The sequence below is a fragment of the Mustela nigripes genome, chromosome 4 (assembly GCF_022355385.1).
Source record: "Mustela nigripes isolate SB6536 chromosome 4, MUSNIG.SB6536, whole genome shotgun sequence".
Classification (NCBI taxonomy): domain Eukaryota; kingdom Metazoa; phylum Chordata; class Mammalia; order Carnivora; family Mustelidae; genus Mustela; species Mustela nigripes.
Window position 1 is genome coordinate 127,970,025 of NC_081560.1, and position 18,934 is coordinate 127,988,958.

General features: G+C 37.7%; 1 protein-coding gene across 2 annotated transcripts; it reads left to right on the top strand.

Moving 5' to 3' along the window:
• Positions 1–378: 378 nt before the first annotated feature.
• Positions 379–16,646, top strand: CDK1 (cyclin dependent kinase 1). 2 transcript variants are annotated; one of them, XM_059397465.1, is made up of 8 exons: positions 379–506; positions 2,536–2,597; positions 9,261–9,417; positions 10,263–10,386; positions 12,431–12,601; positions 13,841–14,004; positions 14,129–14,270; positions 16,297–16,646. In XM_059397465.1, exons 2-8 carry the CDS (start codon positions 2,561–2,563, stop codon positions 16,393–16,395), a joined length of 894 nt encoding a protein of 297 aa, XP_059253448.1. In that variant the 5' UTR covers positions 379–506; positions 2,536–2,560; the 3' UTR covers positions 16,396–16,646. The 2 variants fall into 2 exon arrangements, with proteins under 2 accessions (XP_059253448.1, XP_059253449.1); XM_059397466.1 differs by having other exon boundaries at positions 381–492.
• Positions 16,647–18,934: the final 2,288 nt, after the last annotated feature.

Below are 18,934 nucleotides of genomic sequence, written 5' to 3' on the forward strand. Positions count from 1 at the left end.
TAAGTATTAGAAGTGAAAGTAATGGAATTTGAATGTCAATGTAGAATCACTGTTGTGATGAGATATTGAGTGCAGTAAGTTTTAATTGTGCCAATACTGGCCGGGGGCGGGGGGGGGTGGGGTGGACATCCCGACCTAGGGGGAACAGTAGATTTCCGACGCGCAGAAACAGTAGGACGACGTTATCCTGCGATGAAAGAAAGCGCCTGCGCTCAGACTCAGTTGGCGCCCGCCCTCCTGCTTTTTCTCTAGCCGCCGTTTACACTTTCTTTCGCGCTTTAGCTACCCGGGAAGCCCAGCCCCAAGCGTCGCTGGGCTCCGATTGGCTCCTTTGAAAGTCTACGGACTATCTGATTGGTGGGTCCCGGGCCCTTTAGCGCGGTGAGTTTGAAACAGCTCGCACTTAGCTTCAAAGCTGGCTCTAGGAAGTTAAGGCCAGAGCGACGCCGCCGTGGTAGCCGCCGCCGCTTTCGTCGCGGGATAATAAGCCGGGTAGAGTTGCTGAGGTCAGGGTCATGCCTACGGGGCGTCTGCTCGGCGGGGCCGGCTCGGAGGCCCCGGAGAAGGAGTATCGAGGAACCGGGTGATGTTAGGAGGCCGGGCTGGGCAGCAGGGGTCTACGCGGGGCCAGGCCGGGTCTGCGCGGGGCCAGGCCGGGCCTCTGGAGGTTAGGCCGCGCCTTCACTCGGGCCCCGGGGCCTGGGCGTGTGAGCGACGCCGGAGCCCGCCTTTCCAGGAAGGCTCGCGGGAGCCCAGATCCGGCGGGCGTACTGTGGGGAGGGTAGGGGCTGCCCTGGCCTCGGAGTTGCAGTCTGGGGTCGCGGTCGGCAGATGTTGCGAAAAGGCCGCCCCTTGCATTGGTTCGACGACGCGGATTGCCAGGCTCGGTCCTAGGCCCTGAGGCTCGGGCCTGTCCCGCGTGCGCCCTGCTCTAGCCTCCGTGGCGGCGGAAAGCCAGAGCCCACCTGGGCCAGGTACCCGCGCCAGTTCCCAAAGCCAGGTCGTCCCGAAACACCGATCGGATGAACCAACTTTTGGGCTTTCTCGGGCTTCCCTCCGTGGCCAAGTCTCTTGTGCTGCCAGAGCTTTTAAGAACACTTGGCCAAGGATAAAACCAGAGGGAATCTGGATTTGTTTGTTTTTACTTTGCGCTTGGTAACTGTTACACACTGTGCAATTGGCCCAAGGTAGAAAGCTAAGAAGTGCCGAGAGATACGTGTCTTGGAGTACCCCTTAATTTTTGTTTAGTACTAGGGTTACCAAGGTGCACAATTGCTTCCTTTAAAGACCTGGAGGTCTCTGGTTAGGAGATGAAGCTATTGGTGTTTTACATCCTGCTGCTAGTAGTACAGAGCCCCAGAAGGCATTCAAAAGACATTTTAAAGCTGCATCCTTTATTTTGAATTGTTAGAACAGGAAAATGGAGAGAGGGTAATAAAACCCAGCTTGGAAATTAAGTTATTGTTAAAAATGAGCTCAACATATTAAGTGAGGCATATTAAATCTAGATATTGTAGAATCTGAGTATTGTAAATAATCTGGATAGTGTAAGAATCTGGATATTGTAGAGCTCAACAATTTTATTCTTTGGGCATATTAAATGGATATTGTAGAATCTGGATATTGTAAATAGTATGGATATTGTAAAAATCTGGATATTGTAGAACTCAACAATTTTATTGATCTTTAGACATTAAATCTGGATATTGTGGGAAAAAATCGATATTACATCGATTATTCTAGTTGTTGCCATTTTGTAAAATTAAAAAAATATTTAAGATTGGCATGTATATATAGCCAGTGTAGTGCAATTTTGTTCATTTAAAAGATTTGTCTCTACTTCTGGAATGATTGTGAAGCTGAATGAACTAAGTGTCAGTTACTCAGAGTGACCTTTATATATGATCTTATCAGTGATGAGTGTGTCAGAAAATCAAGGTAATTATGCTTTGGGCTTCTGAAGATAGGTTTCATTGGCACAGTTCTCAGCTGAGGAAGTCTTGAAATGTCTTATTGTCAGCCTTTCAGCTGACATTTGAGCAATCTTGCTAATGGTTGAGCAGTGTGTCTACATTAGCTTTCCATTTGTGTCTTTAAGATTTTTTCCTTTTGAATTTTCAAAAAGAAATCATAAAGTACAAATTCAGTCGAATAACATTATTTATAGAAATGTTTGGGTATAACTGACACATTGGTGCTCCTTAGAAGTGTTACATAAAACATACTTCTGGGTTTTGTTTGGGAAGGATAGATGAATTGATAGCTGAATTTGAGAGTTAATTTGATTGGAAGAAGCTAAATGTTACACTGGCTAAGATATACAAAATCCAGTGTTTTAAGAGCTAAAAGGTAGAAAAATCTTATTGCAGAAATTCTTTCCTTTGTAAATGTTGTTTTAACACAACTAATACTTAGGGAAAATTAATACTGCACTAGACACTGGAAAATGCTTTATGTATTGTATCTCCTTAAAAACTTAAAACCACCTTTTGAGTTAGTGGCATGAGATCAACTCAGCTTTTCCTCTCATTTTAGGATCTACCAAATCTGCTGATTAACTATGGAAGATTATACCAAAATAGAGAAAATTGGAGAAGGTGAGTGGTTTTTGTAGTTAAAAAAAGCTTTTAAAAAATAATTTAGTAATGCTAGAAGTCTGGGACATGAAAACATGTAAATATTTATTAAAATCCAATCTTTAAGGTATCCTGTGCTAATACGCATTAATTACATGTTCTTTATATGGTAACAAAAATGTTCACATTTTTAGAAAATTGAAATTATTCTGATATGATTCACTGCCAACCCTCTCCATCCCCATAGTAATCTTACATTTTTAAAAATACTAAAAATTTAACAGTATTTGTATTTTGAGAAGACTATTGATATCTTTTATGTGTGTTGGTGGGGAGAGGTTAGGGCAGTAGAATTATGTTAAGTTTAATAGTGTACTTTTAGGGTCCCTGGTTGGCTCAGTTGGTTAAGCCACTGTCTTCGGCTCAGGTCATGATCCTGGGGTCCTGGGATCGAGTCCTGCATCAGGCTCCTTGCTTAGCAAGGACTCTGCTTCTCCCTCTGAACTTCTCCCTTCTCATGCTTGCTCTCTCTTTCTCTCTCTCATTCTCTCTCACATAAATAAATAAAATCTTTTAAAAAAAATAGTGTATTTTTAGTTTCATACAATTATTTTTAAGAGCAGTATTTTTACTTAAACTTTGTGAACTAGTACAAGAGACTATTAAACCAATTTAAATGAATTATTTTAAGTTTCCCTAGATTTAAATGACCTGTCATGTGTACATGTTTAAGCAAATCTAAAACCAGTAACTCTTGTATATGATCATTCATTTCCTTTCGGTAGTACTTAAAATTTTTAAATGTTTATATGGCATAAGTGGAAGAGTAAAAATATCCCTTTGCCTTTTTCTCCCAACAGAATATCCAAGTTTCTATATAAGAGTTGGTATTTATATTGTACACTCTAGGAACAAATGTACAACTTGTACAAAGTAATTTGCTATTAGAGTCCAATTTATGTAGGTTCTGTTTGAGAGACATTTCTGACTAGTATATTTTTAGTGTGTTCCAAAACCATGCTTGTATAAGGAATACTACTAAAAGTCCAGGGGTGGAGTACTGGAAAGAATTTAGTAAGATAGTAAGATAGTAATGATAAGTTTAGGTGATGGTTGGTTTAGGGATCTATTACAAATATATAATTTTTTTTTTCCAAAAAATACTCTATTAAACCCTCTCAACTAAGCTAATTTTGTTTCTGAGTTGAAAATAAGTTTGATTAACAAATCTGCCGTCTTCTGCTTTGAGTTTTTCTTAATCCCCAGAGAATTAAATGAGTGCTGATTTTTAGTTTGGAATAAAAAGTTATTCTTACAGTGTAAATGTGTTTCTCTTTCTTTTTTTTAACATTTATTTTAATCATTCCACTATAGTGACTCTTTTTTTTTTTTAAGATTTTATTTATCCATTTGAGAGAGAGAGTAAGAGAGAGCATGAGAGGGGAGAAGGTCAGAGGGAGAAGCAGACTCCCCGTGGAGCTGGGAGCCTGATGCTGGAACTTGATTCTGGGACTCCAGGATCATGACCTGAGCCAAAGGCAGTCGCTTAGCCAACTGAGCCACCCAGGCGCCCTCAATGTGTTTTTCTTTAAAACTCTGGAACTCCAAACATGCAGGAGACTACAGATTTACCTCTTGAGAAAAGTATTATATTTAAAATCAGTCAATAAAAAGTATAATTTCAAATGTGGTCTTATTTCCTGGAGTTAAAAGACTCCTATTCTACTACACAATTTCCTTTCACACTCCCTATTTGTTGATCCTTGGGCTTTTGGCAATGGGTGCTCTGTCACCTTGTTAACCACTCTGCTGCCTTCACTTTCATCTCATTGTTCTAGTCCAAGTGCATTTTGTAGTTCCCTTTTTGTTATCCTTAATATCCTTTTTCTTTACTACACTGTATGTAAGCTTTCTGAAGTTTGGGATTTTGTCTTGTTCATAAGTGTTTGAACAGGGCTTGGCAGTAGTGTCTAGTACCACTGGAGATATTCAAATGTTTGATGGTAACATTATCTGTTTTCCTCTGTTTCTTTTTCTGGCTTATATTGTCTTGACTACTCCAGTGCCTGGCTGTTTTGAATTTTGTGGTAGACATTTTTTTTGAAAAAATAAATTATATGAATAATTAAGGCCTTTCACACAGCATTTTCTTTTGGTTTGCCACATACCTGGTCAAATTCTAGCATTAAAGTACCAATTTGAAAAGTTAAATTTCTTTCCCTCAACTTTATTTGGATTATTTCCAAACAGGGACGTTGAAATATAAATTTAATGAACCTATAATACCTTTTACCAAGATGTTAATTATGTCACATTTGCTTTATTATCTCTGTGTGTGTGTTTAGCATTTTGTTTTTCTTTTGACCCATGTAAAGTAAGTTGTAGAGATGTGCTTTACTTCTAAATACTTCTGCATGTATCTTCTTGAGAACTAGCCAATGTCATGCATTGCATTTGGTGACTGATATCTCCTTAATCTTTTTCTAATTAAGAATAGTCCTCCTGAGGGGCGCCTGGGTGGCTCAGTGGTTAGGGCTGCTGCCTTCGGCTCCGGTCATGATCTCAGGGTCCTGGGATCGAGCCCCGCATCGGGCTCCCTGCTCCGGAGGAAGCCTGCTTCCCTCTCTCTTTCTCTCTCTCTCTGCCTGCCTCTCTGCCTACTTGTGATCTCTGTCTGTCAAATAAATAAATAAAATCTTTAAAAAAAAAAAAAAGAATAGTCCTCCTGACTTTGCCACCTTGATACTTGAGTTTTTTGACAACCTGATTCATTTCTTTCTTTTTTTAAAGATTTTATTTATTTACTTGACAGAGATCACAAGTAGGCAGAGAGGCAGACAGAGAGAGAGGAGGAAGCAGGCTCCCTGCGAGCAGAGAGCCCGATGTGGGGCTCGATCCCAGGACCCTGGGATCATGACCTGAGCTGAAGGCAGAGGCTTTAACCCACTGAGCCACCCAGGCGCCCCACAACCTGATTCATTTCTTAAATACATCTAGACTTTTCTTGTTTCAGTTATTACAAAGGTGTTCTCTGGTTTCTTCTAAATTACAAATATCTGAGTGTTACATCCTGTAATAAGGAAACGTCTTTTTTGATCATAGAGAGTACCTATATCTATGATGGAGGACCTAACTTGGCCTTTATTCACTCAATAAACATTTGATGTAAGTTTTTGTGCTTAACATTCAGAGTCTCCAGAACCTGACCATAACTAACGTTATTATTTTTTAAACTTAATAAAGTGTAGTTCAAGACAGTTGGGTGGCTCAGTTGGTTAAACATCTACCTTTGGCTCAGGTCATGATCCCAGGGTCCTGGCATAGAGTCCCGCATCAGGCTCCCTGCTCAGTGGGGAGCCTGCTTCTCCCTTTCCCTCTGCCTGCTGCTCTCCCTGCTTATGCTTTCTCTCTGTCAAATAAATAAATAAAATCTTTAAGGATAATAATGTGTAGTTTATTTCAAAGTATATACTGTGCATTTCATAAATAATTTTTAGTGTTTAACCAGTAGAATCATTATGCTTTAACTAGAGCTCTATCCTAGTAGTTATGAGTGATAATGGTTCAAAGAGTCAGAAAAGAGACAGCACTTGTGATGTCTAAAATTGAATAAATACTAAGTGTTAGTTTATTGTTATGAGTAAATTTTAGGCCCAGATGAAATTGTACACTTGAAGGAGAGAGAGGAATAGTAGGGGAAACAATTAGTTAACTGATTAGACTACATTTTGCAATTGATGAATCTTGAGTTTGCTTTAACAGTGTGCCTGGTAATTGGGCTACTGACTTACCTACTTTTGTGTTTTTTTTTTTTAAGACTTTATTTATTTATTTGACAGAGATCACAAGTAGGCAGAGAGGCGGGCAGAGAGAGAGAGGTAGAAGCAGGCTTCCTGCTGAGCAGAGAGCCTGATGTGGGGCTTAATCTCAGGACCCTGGGATCATGACCTGAGCTGAAGGCAGAGGCTTTAACCCACTGAGCCACCCAGGCGCCCCTACTTTTGTGTTTTTTGATGCAAGTATAATTTACATCTGGGGGCTTCTGGGTGGCTCAGTGGGTTAAGCCTCTGCCTTCAGCTCAGGTCATGATCTCATAGTCCTGAAATCAAGCCCCACATCAGGCTCTCTGCTGGGCGGGGAGCCTGCTTCCCCCTTTCTCTCTGCCTGCCTCTCTGCCTATTTGTGATCTCTCTCTCTGTCAAATAAATAAATAAAATCTTTAAAAAAAAATTTACCTCTGAAAAATGGACAGATTTTTATTGAACAGAGGTTATTTTTAAGGATGGTTGTGAAGATCAATAAAATCAAGGTTTTTTAAAATCTGGAATAACTTTGGATATCCAAAAGTCATATTTAACCCCAAATTTCTTTCTTTCTTTTTTTCTTTTTTTTTTTTTTTAAAGATTTTATTTATTTATCAGAGAGAGACAGGGGGAGAGAGCGAGCACAGGCAGACAGAATGGCAGGCAGAGGCAGAGGGAGAAGCAGGCTCCCCACTGAGCAAGGAGCCCAATGTGGGACTCGATCCCAGGACGCCGAGATCATGACCCGAGCCGAAGGCAGCCGCTTAACCAACTGAGCCACCCAGGTGTCCCTCTTTCTTTTTTTTTTTAAAGATCTTATTTATTTGACAGAGAGAGATCACAAGTAGGCAGAGAGAGAGGCAGAAGAAGGCTTCCTGCTGAGCAGAGAGCCCGATGCAGGCCTCGATCCCAGGACCCTGAGATCATGACCTGAGCTGAAGGCAGAGGCTCAACCCACTAAGTCACCCAGGTGCCCCTAACCCAAATTTAATCAAAATAATGTAAAATGGCTCTTAGGTCAATTATGTCTTTAAAATGATACCAATATTTAGGAACACAATTGTATAGAATTTCTCTGTTTTTTTTTTTTTTTTTTTTTAAGATTTTATTTATTTGTCAGAGAGAGCGAGCGAGAGCGAGCACAGGCAGACAGAGTGGAAGGCAGAGTCAGAGGGAGAAGCAGGCTCCCTGCGGAGCAAGGAGCCCGATGTGGGACTCGATCCCAGGACGCTGGGATCATGACCTGAGCCGAAGGCAGCTGCTTAACCAACTGAGCCACCCAGGCGTCCCTAGAATTTCTCTGTTTAAAACAAACTTAGAACAAAGTTTATTTAGCATCACCAAACCGTCCTTAATATTCTAATTAAGCAAGGAGATAATTTGATAGTAGTTCTTAGCCTTTTTTGAAATACTGCTACCTTTGGAGAAACTGATAAAAGCTTTAGAATAGTTCTCCTTAGAAAAATGCACTCTAGAGCACCTGGGTGGCTCAGTGGGTTAAGCCATTGCCTTCGGCTCAGGTCATGATCTCAGGGTCCTGGGATCAAATCCCACATCGGGCTCTCTGCTCAGCAGGGAGCCTGCTTCCCTCTCTCTGCCTGCCTCTCTGCCTACTTGTGATCTCTCTCTCTGTCAAATAAATCTTTAAAAAAAAAAAAAGAAAGAAAGAAAAATGCACTCTATCACTTCTAAAGTTAAACCATTGTTACAGAAAAATAGGTTATTCAAAATTTTATGTAGAGTCAAGAGGTTCAAGATCTTTCTGTATTTTCCAACCTGAATTTAAAAATTTTATGAATTTGTTTATTTAAGATTTTATTTATTTTTTAAGTAGGCTCCACACCCAACATGGGGCTTAATTAACCTCACGATCCTGAGATCAAGGTCATGCTCTGCCTACTGAGCCAGCCAGGCACCCTTCCAACCACTGTTAAAAAAGCACCTATCTGGGGATTAAGTATGTCCTGTTTATGAATTTTTTTCAAAATTTAAGATTTATTTATTTATTTATTTGTCTAGATATGGGGGGCATGAGTAAGATACAAGCAAGGGGAGTGGCAGGCAGAAGGAAAAGCAGGCTCCATGCTGATCAAGGAGCCCTGTGGGGGCCTTGCTCCCAGGGTCCTGGGATCATGACCTGAGTCTCACTCAGGCAGACCTTAACGAACTAAGCTACCCAGGCGCCCTGTACATGAACTTTTTAAACTAACTAGTTCATCTCCCTTAATATTGCTGCTTCTGTTCTCTGTATCCACCCTCCTGCCCACGATCCCTTCTGTTGACATTGTTGCTCATTATCTGAAGTTTATATATCAGAATCCATGTTCTTAACTTCCAAATGGTTGTGAGACTTTTATACTATATAGTAGATATTTTGAACTTTAATAGATTTACCAGATAGTTAAATATTTTAGCCCCATGTTTTTCTAGATGAGGATTGACTTTGAATTGCATAAAGCACTCTGTACAGTTTTCTGAAAGTGTCACAATGGCTCCTGTTAATAATTCTTCAGCCCAAATTATCTTCACCCTATATTTTATGCCTGCTTTATTGTTGGGTTGGATATCTGAAAGAAGATAAATTCCAATTGGCAAAGGATCCATTATTTTCTTCTCTAAAATGTGCTGGGAAATTACTGGTAATTTAAATGTATGGGAAAATTGTGACAACTACATGAATTTTATTTCTAAAGACATCATAGGTTGTAGTTACCCTCAATTTCTTTTTGGAAGTGATGAGGGTATAATTTTGAGTAAGACACTTCCTATCTGGTCACAGTAGACATTTCTATCATGTGACATTTCATGGGATTTAGTCCTTTTTTCAAATCTTAGTTTGTGGAGGGTGTCCTATAGTAGACATTTACTTTGTCTATTTCAGGTACCTATGGAGTTGTGTATAAGGGTAGACACAAAACTACAGGTCAAGTAGTAGCCATGAAGAAAATCAGACTAGAAAGTGAAGAGGAAGGGGTTCCTAGTACTGCAATTCGGGAAATTTCTCTATTAAAAGAACTTCGTCATCCAAATATAGTCAGGTATGGTATATCTGAATTTAAACCATTTTCCGCATACTGTTTCAAATGTGAATTTCAATGTGGAAATTTTTACATTTGCTTAATATCTGGTTTTAATAACTTTGCTGAGCGGAATAGAACTCTATTATTTTTGTGAAGTTGGAGTGCCAGGCATAGGAAGAATAGATTTAAAGCAGGAACAGAGTTAGAGGAGCTTGGTAATAAGAGATTAGAATTGGGGGCTGGAAAATCAAGGTAAACTGGCCAAGGGAGAAAAGGAAATCCTTTTTCACAGACCTTTATCCCCTACACCAATCTGAGATCTGGTCCTTGAAGACCCCTTAATCATAGTTGGGTGGCTAGGTCAGATGAAAAAGAAAAAAGAATTTTTTCTTTCTCTAAGTATTTGGACTGGTGTTTGAGGCGTTTGTTTCCTAATAGTCCAAGTTAGGATTTAATTGCATTTTTCTGGGGCTGGAGATAGCTACTGTTAAGGGTTCCTAGTAAATTTTAATATTTATTCCTATAATTTACTCCACTGAAAAGACAAACTCTGCAACAAGTCTTTTTTTTTTTTTAAATGTTCTTTTGAAATATAAGTTGTTTGTTAGCACCTTCAGCATAATACGACTTAATTTTCATTTGCTGCCCTGAATTTCCTTTCTTAAATTCTATTTTATTACTGAGGTTTTCACTACTAGGGAAGCTACCATCTTTTCTTTCCCAAAACAGTATGTATGTTTTGTTACAGAAAATTTCTTATAGTCCCACTTTTGATGATTGCCATTTTTAAATTTATGGAAGTTTTATTTTATGAGAGGTCAAAAGTGGTAGATTTTTTTTCACATGAGTATTTTATTCTCTAGTCTTCAAGATGTGCTTATGCAGGATTCCAGGTTATATCTCATTTTTGAATTCCTTTCCATGGATCTTAAGAAATACTTAGATTCCATCCCTCCTGGTCAGTTCATGGATTCTTCACTTGTTAAGGTAAGAAGCTTATTTAATTTTGTTAGTATTTATCCACTTACTAAATGCATTAGTACTGGGGCGCCTGGGTGGCTCAGTGGGTTAAAGCCTCTGCTTTCGGCTCAGGTCATGATGCCAGGGTCCTGGGATCGAGCCCCGCATCGGGCTCTCTGCTCAGCAGAGAGCCTGCTTCCTCCTCTCTCTCTCTTCCTGCCTCTCTGCCTACTTGTGATCTTCCTCTGTGTGTCAAATAAATAAATAAAATCTTAAAAAAAAAAAAAAAGATTTAAATGCATTAGTACTTATCTTACTTAATTGTATTAGTATGTATCCACCAAGTGTTAAGGGTCTACTGCATAGAAGTTCTGTATTTTGGGGAATATGCTTAGAAAAAATGTTAGTAGAATGAGGAGGAAAAGAATATTTTATTTTTCTCCCATAGTCTATAGGTAAAAGTTACCCCTTTTATTATTAGATAGTGCTTCTAGTTATAAAGTGAAAAGTAGTGCCTGGGATAACATAAAACCATTAAGTATGTATTCCATTGTTGGAAACTAGGATATTTTGGACTTTATTTGGCAGTCAGATATGTGTAAAACAATGTAACAAAAGCTTGGTAGGATAATGACAGGAAGTGGTTTTATTTTATTCTGGTTTTGAATGTTTAATTTATTATTGGTGGGGAAGAGCAGAGGGAAAGGGACAACCAGACTCTGCTGTACGCAGAGCTGGAGATGGGGCTCAGTCTCACAACCCTGAGATCTTGAGCTGAGGTGCAACCAAGAGTCACCTAGGTGCCCTAGAGTAAATTCTTATAATTTTAATCAGCGGGTTGAAGATGTTTATTTACATTTAAAATCTTGATGATGCCAGTTGCCTTCCAAACAATAATTGCAGCAGTTTACTCATTATGGTGTGTGACGGTTATTTTTTTAGCACCTACTTCTATCAATCTTGTAAATATTTTTCAGTCCCTTATGTGAAAAAAGTGTATTATCATTTTGTATCTCATCTAATAATTTTTCATTTTTGGCTATTTATAAGCCTATACATAATTCTTTTTTAAAATAGTATTATTTAAATAATCTGTACATCCAATGTGGGGCTCAAACCCCAAGATCAAGATCAAGAGTTGCACTCTGTTCTGACTGGGCCAGTCAGATGCCTCAGTTAATACATAGTCTTTTTTGTTGTTGTTCTAACAGTTGATTTTATGTATTATTTTATAATTTGGAACTTTATAAGTCAATACTATGTATACCTTATATTTCTGTAATACCCATGTTGCTTCAAATGACAATTACATTGTCTTGGCAACACTTATCTTGTGTGATATTTTTCTCTGAACTACTAAGTTGCATGTTATGATAATTGCCTTTATTTAAATATATAATCATAATAACATATTTGTCATTTCTTTTAGAATCTGTAACCAATGTTTCCAAAGAAGAAATTAATATGTAATAATAAGACATAGAAATGGAGCAACCTTATTCAAAATAGAAAGTTACTATAAGTTTATAGACAAAAGTTTAAAAAACTGTCTGGGCCGGCTGGGTGACTCAGTAGGTTAAGCATCTGCCTGTGGCTCAGGTCATGATCTCAGGGTTCTGGGATTGAGCCCTGTGTCCAGCTGCCTGCTCGGTGGGGAGTCTGCTTCTCCCTCTCCTCCTGCCCCTCCCCGCTCCACTTGTGCTCTGTCTCTTACTTTCTCTCTCTCTCAAATAAATAAGTAAAATCTTTAAAATAAAATAAAAAACTGTACAGAACTTAGGACTTCAGAATTGGGGACAAAAATATAACAGAAGACTAAATGAGTTCATATGGATATGGATGTATCCATAAGGAAAATATCTTTGTCTCAGGTATACCAACATGATACTGTATATCAATGGGCTTTCCACCCCCAAATGTTGCTTGTTAGTCTCAAATGCCTGAAAGTTTTTGTGGCAGTTAAATTATTTCCCTGCATCATAATTTCTTATATTTTAGAGAAACTCATCAAGATTAGTTAGAAAATCATTGTATGGGACTGTTAAGTTTCTGACTTATTTCCTTCTTCCAGAGTTATTTGTACCAAATCCTACAAGGGATTGTGTTTTGCCACTCCAGAAGAGTTCTGCACAGAGACTTAAAACCTCAAAATCTATTGATTGATGACAAAGGAACAATTAAACTGGCTGATTTTGGCCTTGCCAGAGCTTTTGGAATACCTATTAGAGTATACACACATGAGGTATGTAGACTAGTGTGTTTTGGTGCTTTTGAATATATGTGATTGCTGGTTTGTTTTCTGTGTTTGTTCATAAAGTCAAGAAACACCCAGTAAGAAAGACTTCCGTCCTGCTAGCATGAATTTAATGCCTGTCAGTTCCAAACTCACTCTTCATTGCATGCTATGTGAAAATCTAACTGGGTCCATTAAATATTTTTTTTTGCCAGCAGGTGTGATGGCAGTAGAAGGGGCAGGAGAGGGACTACTTAGTAAGGGGTTTTCCTTGCTACAGTTCTAAGAGTTATTGCTTATTAGTTACTCTCTTTTCCTAACCCTCAATTATTTAATAATCCTTCTTAGTAAACTTTCCCCAAGCAAATCACCAAGTGGTTTCTGTCTCCTGATTGGATCCTCTCTGGTACACAATAAAATTTGTAAAGAGAGGTTCTGTTACTTATGGGTTACTGTTTCAGATATATTTAGAAACTACTAAATATAATCAAGTTTTGTCCATGTTCTACAGATAACTTGGCATTTCATTTGTTACTTCCAGCGGGAAAAGGGAGGGTTGACTTCTATAGTAAAGGACTTCTGGATGATGGTTTTCTATGGCATTGTCTATCTCTGAGCCCAAAGACTATCTCCAGATGAGAACTTAACAACATTGTTCATTTGGTCAGATGTACTGGCTTCTTTTCATCATTTTTTCCATGGCTGTATAAAAAAGTAAAGATTATTTGGTTCCCATTGGCTTTAACAGATGCTGCTGATCTCATTAACTTAGAAATGGTATTTTTACCATCATGATAATCTATAGATACTAAAATAGTAGATCAGCCTCTAGACCACTAATAAACTGTTATTTACTTACTCATGTTCTTAGCATGTGAGCAGTATATGTACATGCATTATATAGTGTCATGACCAAATCTGTTTCCAGTGGCTTTTTTAAAAAAGTGATTGTTGTCATGACTATTTTGATTCTTGCACTTTAATGATCTGAAAAGCAAGAAAGGAGCTTGTATGCTTTTATCTGATGTTTGTTTTTTCCTTAACCCCCTCATGACTAGAACTTACAAATGAAATATTTATCTTACATTTATTATTTTGTGTATTGTTAATTGACTTTCAAACATATTATCAGAGGCATTCATGGGACCTTCTAAAGGGCAGTGCTACTGAAATATGTTTGTGTTTAAGCAAATTTATGCATAAATATGCACTACATTTATTTCAGTGTAAAAATTTGCTTTGTAATAGGTGGTAACACTCTGGTACAGATCTCCAGAAGTATTGCTGGGGTCAGCTCGCTACTCAACTCCGGTTGACATTTGGAGTATAGGCACCATATTTGCAGAATTAGCAACCAAAAAACCACTTTTCCATGGGGATTCAGAAATCGATCAACTCTTCAGAATTTTCAGGTATTTTTATCTTTTTTAAGAACTTTAAAGTTTCAAGTGAAATAATAATGAAGGCAACATGTATGTAATATTAAGATTATAGTTATGCTTAAACATAATTTTTTGTTTTGCTCTACCCTTTTAGAGCTTTGGGTACTCCCAATAATGAAGTGTGGCCAGAAGTGGAATCTTTACAAGACTATAAGAATACATTTCCCAAGTGGAAACCAGGAAGTCTGGCATCCCATGTTAAAAACTTGGATGAAAATGGCTTGGATCTGCTCTCGGTAAGGAGACATTTTATACTGACTTCAACCTCATTGATTCTGAATGTACTCAATTCATTTCCTTTACCTGGGAGATGGAAAACCAACATATATTGAGCTAGGCACATAACCATTATGCCTGTTATATTTATTGTATTACTAGCTCTATTTTAGATACCAAGAAACATGAGTGGTTTTGAGAGAAAGTTTTAGCATTAGTTATTGTTTGTTTGGTTTTTTAAAAAAATCTGTCTTAGCTATAGATGCTTTGTGAAGGAAAAGGCAGGGTTAATACAACTTTATTGTTTTTAAGTAGCTGGTTCATAGTAGCCTACCTTTCTAACTTTTTGTGTCTGTGTTTACTACTTTTTAGTTTATCTGAGACATAGGTGTTTTCCTTATTGCTTGATATTTTTAGTTATTAAAGCCTTTTACTGCATGAACTATAATTTCTCACTTTGTGCCTCATTTGTACATCAGAAAGATAGAAGAAGGAATAACAGTTCTTAAGAACCTTTCCCCTTTACTATGTTGCCATTCCCAACTAATAGTTGTTTTCTTTAAAAGCAAGATAAAAAAATCTATTAGGATAGAATATAAATTGTCCTAGGTAGGCCTGCTTTAAGAAAATTGTTTTAGAACAATATTTAAATATTAAGCTTTTAGACAGAACTAGTTTTTTTGAATCTCAGCTAATGTAATTGCAAAAGAAAAGGTTTGGGAAGGTTGCTGAACAAAAAAATATATTGCTCTATGATCCTGTAAACCTTCTAGTTGGTTTTGGGCTCCTTTCACAATTTATAAATCATTGTTCCACCAAATTCAGCTCAGATTTCCAAATACTTGAAGTCCAAAGTCCTTTATCTATCATTGAGATATGTTATATATCAGTGTTGTTGATTTGACTTAGAAAAGTCTTCTGTATCCTGGGCCCAGTCTGTCTTGTTTAACGTCTATAATTCTTGAACACAAAGACTTTCACTTCAGTCAATCAAACAAAAATCAAACACTGAAATCATGGTTCCTTAGTCCAGCTGGTACCGACCTCTTGGACTGGATCATGTTTTTGATACTAGGGGCTGTCCGTCCTGTACATTGCAAGACATTTAACATCATCCCAGTCCTCTTCCCCATAGGTACAGGATCATATTCCTCTCAGTTGTGACAACCCAAAATGTTGAACCACTGCTGTAAATCCTCAGTCTTGATTTCAGATTTAAATTCCTTAGTTGTAAGAACTTGGGCAAGTTACTTAACCTCTGAGTCTCAGTGCCCTCACTGTAAAATGGGACCAGTACTTAGCATTTGTTGTGAGGATTAAGTAACATCAGATGTGCCAACCACTTAATATAGTGCTTGATACATAATAAGAGCTCAAGGGGTTACTAGATACTAAAAGTATATCTAGTCTGCTTATTGATTTGGTTTTCTTTAAGATTAATGTTTAAGATAAAGTCTAAGATCAATATTAAACATTATACAGTCTTCCTGGTGATGTGTAAATTAAAACTTTAATACTAGGTTGTCTTACTGTAATTCATTTACTGACTCATTTTAACTATCTTTATAACACATTGTTCTCTGGTTTTGTTTTTGTTTGGAACTTGCTGGAAGCTATATTAGAAACCACTATAGTTAATTGCCGCCATTTCCAGGATGTTGTAAATAACTCAGATGGCCATTTAATTCTCAAAGTAAATATAATTAACTAGATATCTTTCTTAAATTTATGTCCTGGTTTTAAAGCTATCTCTGAATTCTTGTGTCTTAAAGCATAATTTGTAGCAAAAAGGTTATTGAGATATCCATAATTTAAGGAATAGGTTATTTTAGAGCTCGAGGGTGAAGTATGGAAGATGAGGCATTTATGTGATTTGGTATTGAACTGATGGAAACGTTCATTTAGTAGTTTTTTATTAACATTATTAGCTATGGCTTATTGGTAGAAAAATTAAGGCTTTATGGAAATTTTTTTATGGTTCATTTCTTAAATAAATAAAAACCTTTTTTTTTTCTTTTTTTTTCTCCTCCCCCCCCCCCCCCCCAGAAAATGTTAGTCTATGATCCTGCCAAACGAATTTCTGGCAAAATGGCACTGAATCATCCTTATTTTAATGATTTGGACAATCAGATTAAGAAGATGTAGCTTTCTGACAAAGAGTTTCCACGTATCAAGAACAGATAGTTATATTTTTACTGTTAACTTTGTCTGTTTTTGTTTTGTGTATTTTTCTTTTCTTTGTTGTAAACTTAAGCTGTACTTCATCTTCTGATTTCAAAAGTGTAACTTAAAAATGTAAATATTGTTCTATATGAATTTAAATATAATAATTCTGTATATGTTTATAGATCTCACTGTAACAGCTATTTGCTACCATAATAAAACTATAAATCTAGTATTGATGTCAGGAATTGCAAAAATTTTGAGTTAGATTAAATCAGCTCAAACGTTAGAGTCTGATTTTCCTGTAGTAGGAACCACAAAAATTTAGGAAAGTGTGCTAAGTTCAAAGTTCATAAAGCTTTGAAGTGTTCTGATGCTCTGAATGTTTGAATTTTGAGTTTCTTGCTAACTGGTAACTGTTCAGCCTGCCTAAAGATGAGTTTTTTTCTGCTGGTATTTCAATTTGTGACCTAAATGTTGAAGCATTCAGAATGAGAAAACTATCTGAATTTGAGAAATGATGCTAAATTTATAGAGGTTTTTTAGTAACTTATAAAACTAACATTAGAGCATGCCAGAGTTTGCTAAGTTTTATAGTCCGAGATGAAGGGCTGCTCACAGCAGGAAAGAACAGTTTAGAAAATTTATGAACTAGCCTATTTTTAGGTAGGTTATGAAAGCTATTTGTCTAAGTGGATTCTTATGCCTTGGTCAGAGGTAATAACCAGAAAAAGGAGTTGCTCATCTTGGCTTTCAAATCAGACTTCGAATCTATTGCATAATTTTGCCTTTTAATAGCCTTAGAAGGTTCTAATACACAAGTATTTAGCTAAAATCACTAGCTTTAGGAATTGTTCAATTAATAATGCTGCTTGTTGTGATTCCTATCTATAAGGAACCTAATTTAAATTGTTATAGCCAAGAGAAATGTCTATGAGAAGTTTTATCTTTTTTAGTGTACATCTGTCTGTCATCTAACCATAACCATCTGTTTTTCTTCCCAATTGGTTGCATATGTAATGTGTGATCTACCTAATCTATATTGTCTTGGAGTTTTTGCACTCTGCAAGAGGAAGTGTGGGTTATTTTCTTTGGCAATGGGATTTGTAAGATGAGAGGTTTGGTGGCCTTGTTCTAGGTCCTTTGGTAGAAGCCAGCTTGCAGTAAGAGAATGCAGAACCTAGAAATGGAAGTTTGGTAAATGAAAGGTCACACAAAAGATTTAATTGAGATGGTGAAATGCTGTACCTACAGACTAGAGTTTTCTTACAAAGTAAAATGTTGAACTGGCTCTGTTTTTCAAATTGTGGATTGCAATCCTATAGTGGTTCAGAACCAGTATTAATCATGACTTTCCCCAATGTAGACCAGAAACAAACTCATTGTATTTCCTACAATTATTTCTTTGTACTTCAGTTTCAGTAATGTATAGATAGATGAAGATTACAAATGTTTGGGGCTTTGTGGATTTGGTAAAAGCAGCATGCAGCCTCACTGTGATTGCTCCATGGAGCCTAATAGTTTGAAAAGTCAATTAGCCGTCAGTTAGAACCTACTTTGTGGACCAGGGAAATGAGATGGTAGAACAGTGTGATCGACTGCTACAATGAGAGTTCTCCTTATTTGTGGAATCTGGTGAAAAGTGTTCACGTCAACTTCCGTGGCTGGGTAGAAGGCTACTGAACTGGATCTTCCTTCACATCCTGCATTTTTTTTTTTTTTTAAAGATTTTATTTATTTATTTGAGAGAGAGAGAGCATGAGAGAAGAGAGGTCAGCGGGAGAAGCAGACTCCCTGCTGAGCAGGGAGCCCAATGTGGGACTCCATCCCGGGACTCCAGGATCATGACCTGAGCCAAAGGCAGTCGCTCAACTCCCAGGTGCCCCTCATGCATATTTTTTAATTGGTTTGTGCTATGGTGCTTCTGATTAATCTTAAAATGGAGCATGTCTCTGGGCCAATAGTTCTTAAATCTGTTGTACACTAGAAATACCTGAGACTAATTCTAGTCTTACCATGAACAATCCTGAAGTTGAAGCTGGGAAATGTATTCTAGGAAACTATGTTTTAGAAGTTTCCCAAACTAATTCTAATGCCATTTATCAGTCGGTGCTGAGTTTAACAAATTTGAACCTACATCTAGTTTTATTTGTCTTAAAACTTCATCACATCATGCAGTTATCTTTAACTTGTTCTTTTTTTTTTAAGAATTTTTATTTATTTGACAGACAGAGGTCACAAGCAGGCAGAAAGGCAGGCAGAGAGAGGAAGGGAAGCAGGCTCCCCGCCGAGGAGAGAGCCCGATGCGGGGCTCGATCCCAGGACCCTGAGACCATGACCTGAGCCGAAGGCAGCGGCTCAACCCACTGAGCCACCCAGGTGCCCCTATCTTTAACTTGTTCTATTTCTGTTTCACTCTGTACTCTTTAGTGAGGGGAGATGGCTATGTATTTTGTCACCTTTGTCACCAGTGTAAGATTTTCATATACTTGAGCATAGCACTGTGACAATTGCCATATGT

Coding starts and splice junctions, on each gene's coding strand:
- CDK1 (XM_059397465.1), top strand. CDS start 2,561: ATGGAAGATTATACCAAAATAGAGAAAATTGGAGAAG. Junction 2,598..9,260: donor AATAGAGAAAATTGGAGAAG/GTGAGTGGTTTT, acceptor TGTCTATTTCAG/GTACCTATGGAGTTGTGTAT. Junction 14,271..16,296: donor ATGGCTTGGATCTGCTCTCG/GTAAGGAGACAT, acceptor CCCCCCCCCCAG/AAAATGTTAGTCTATGATCC.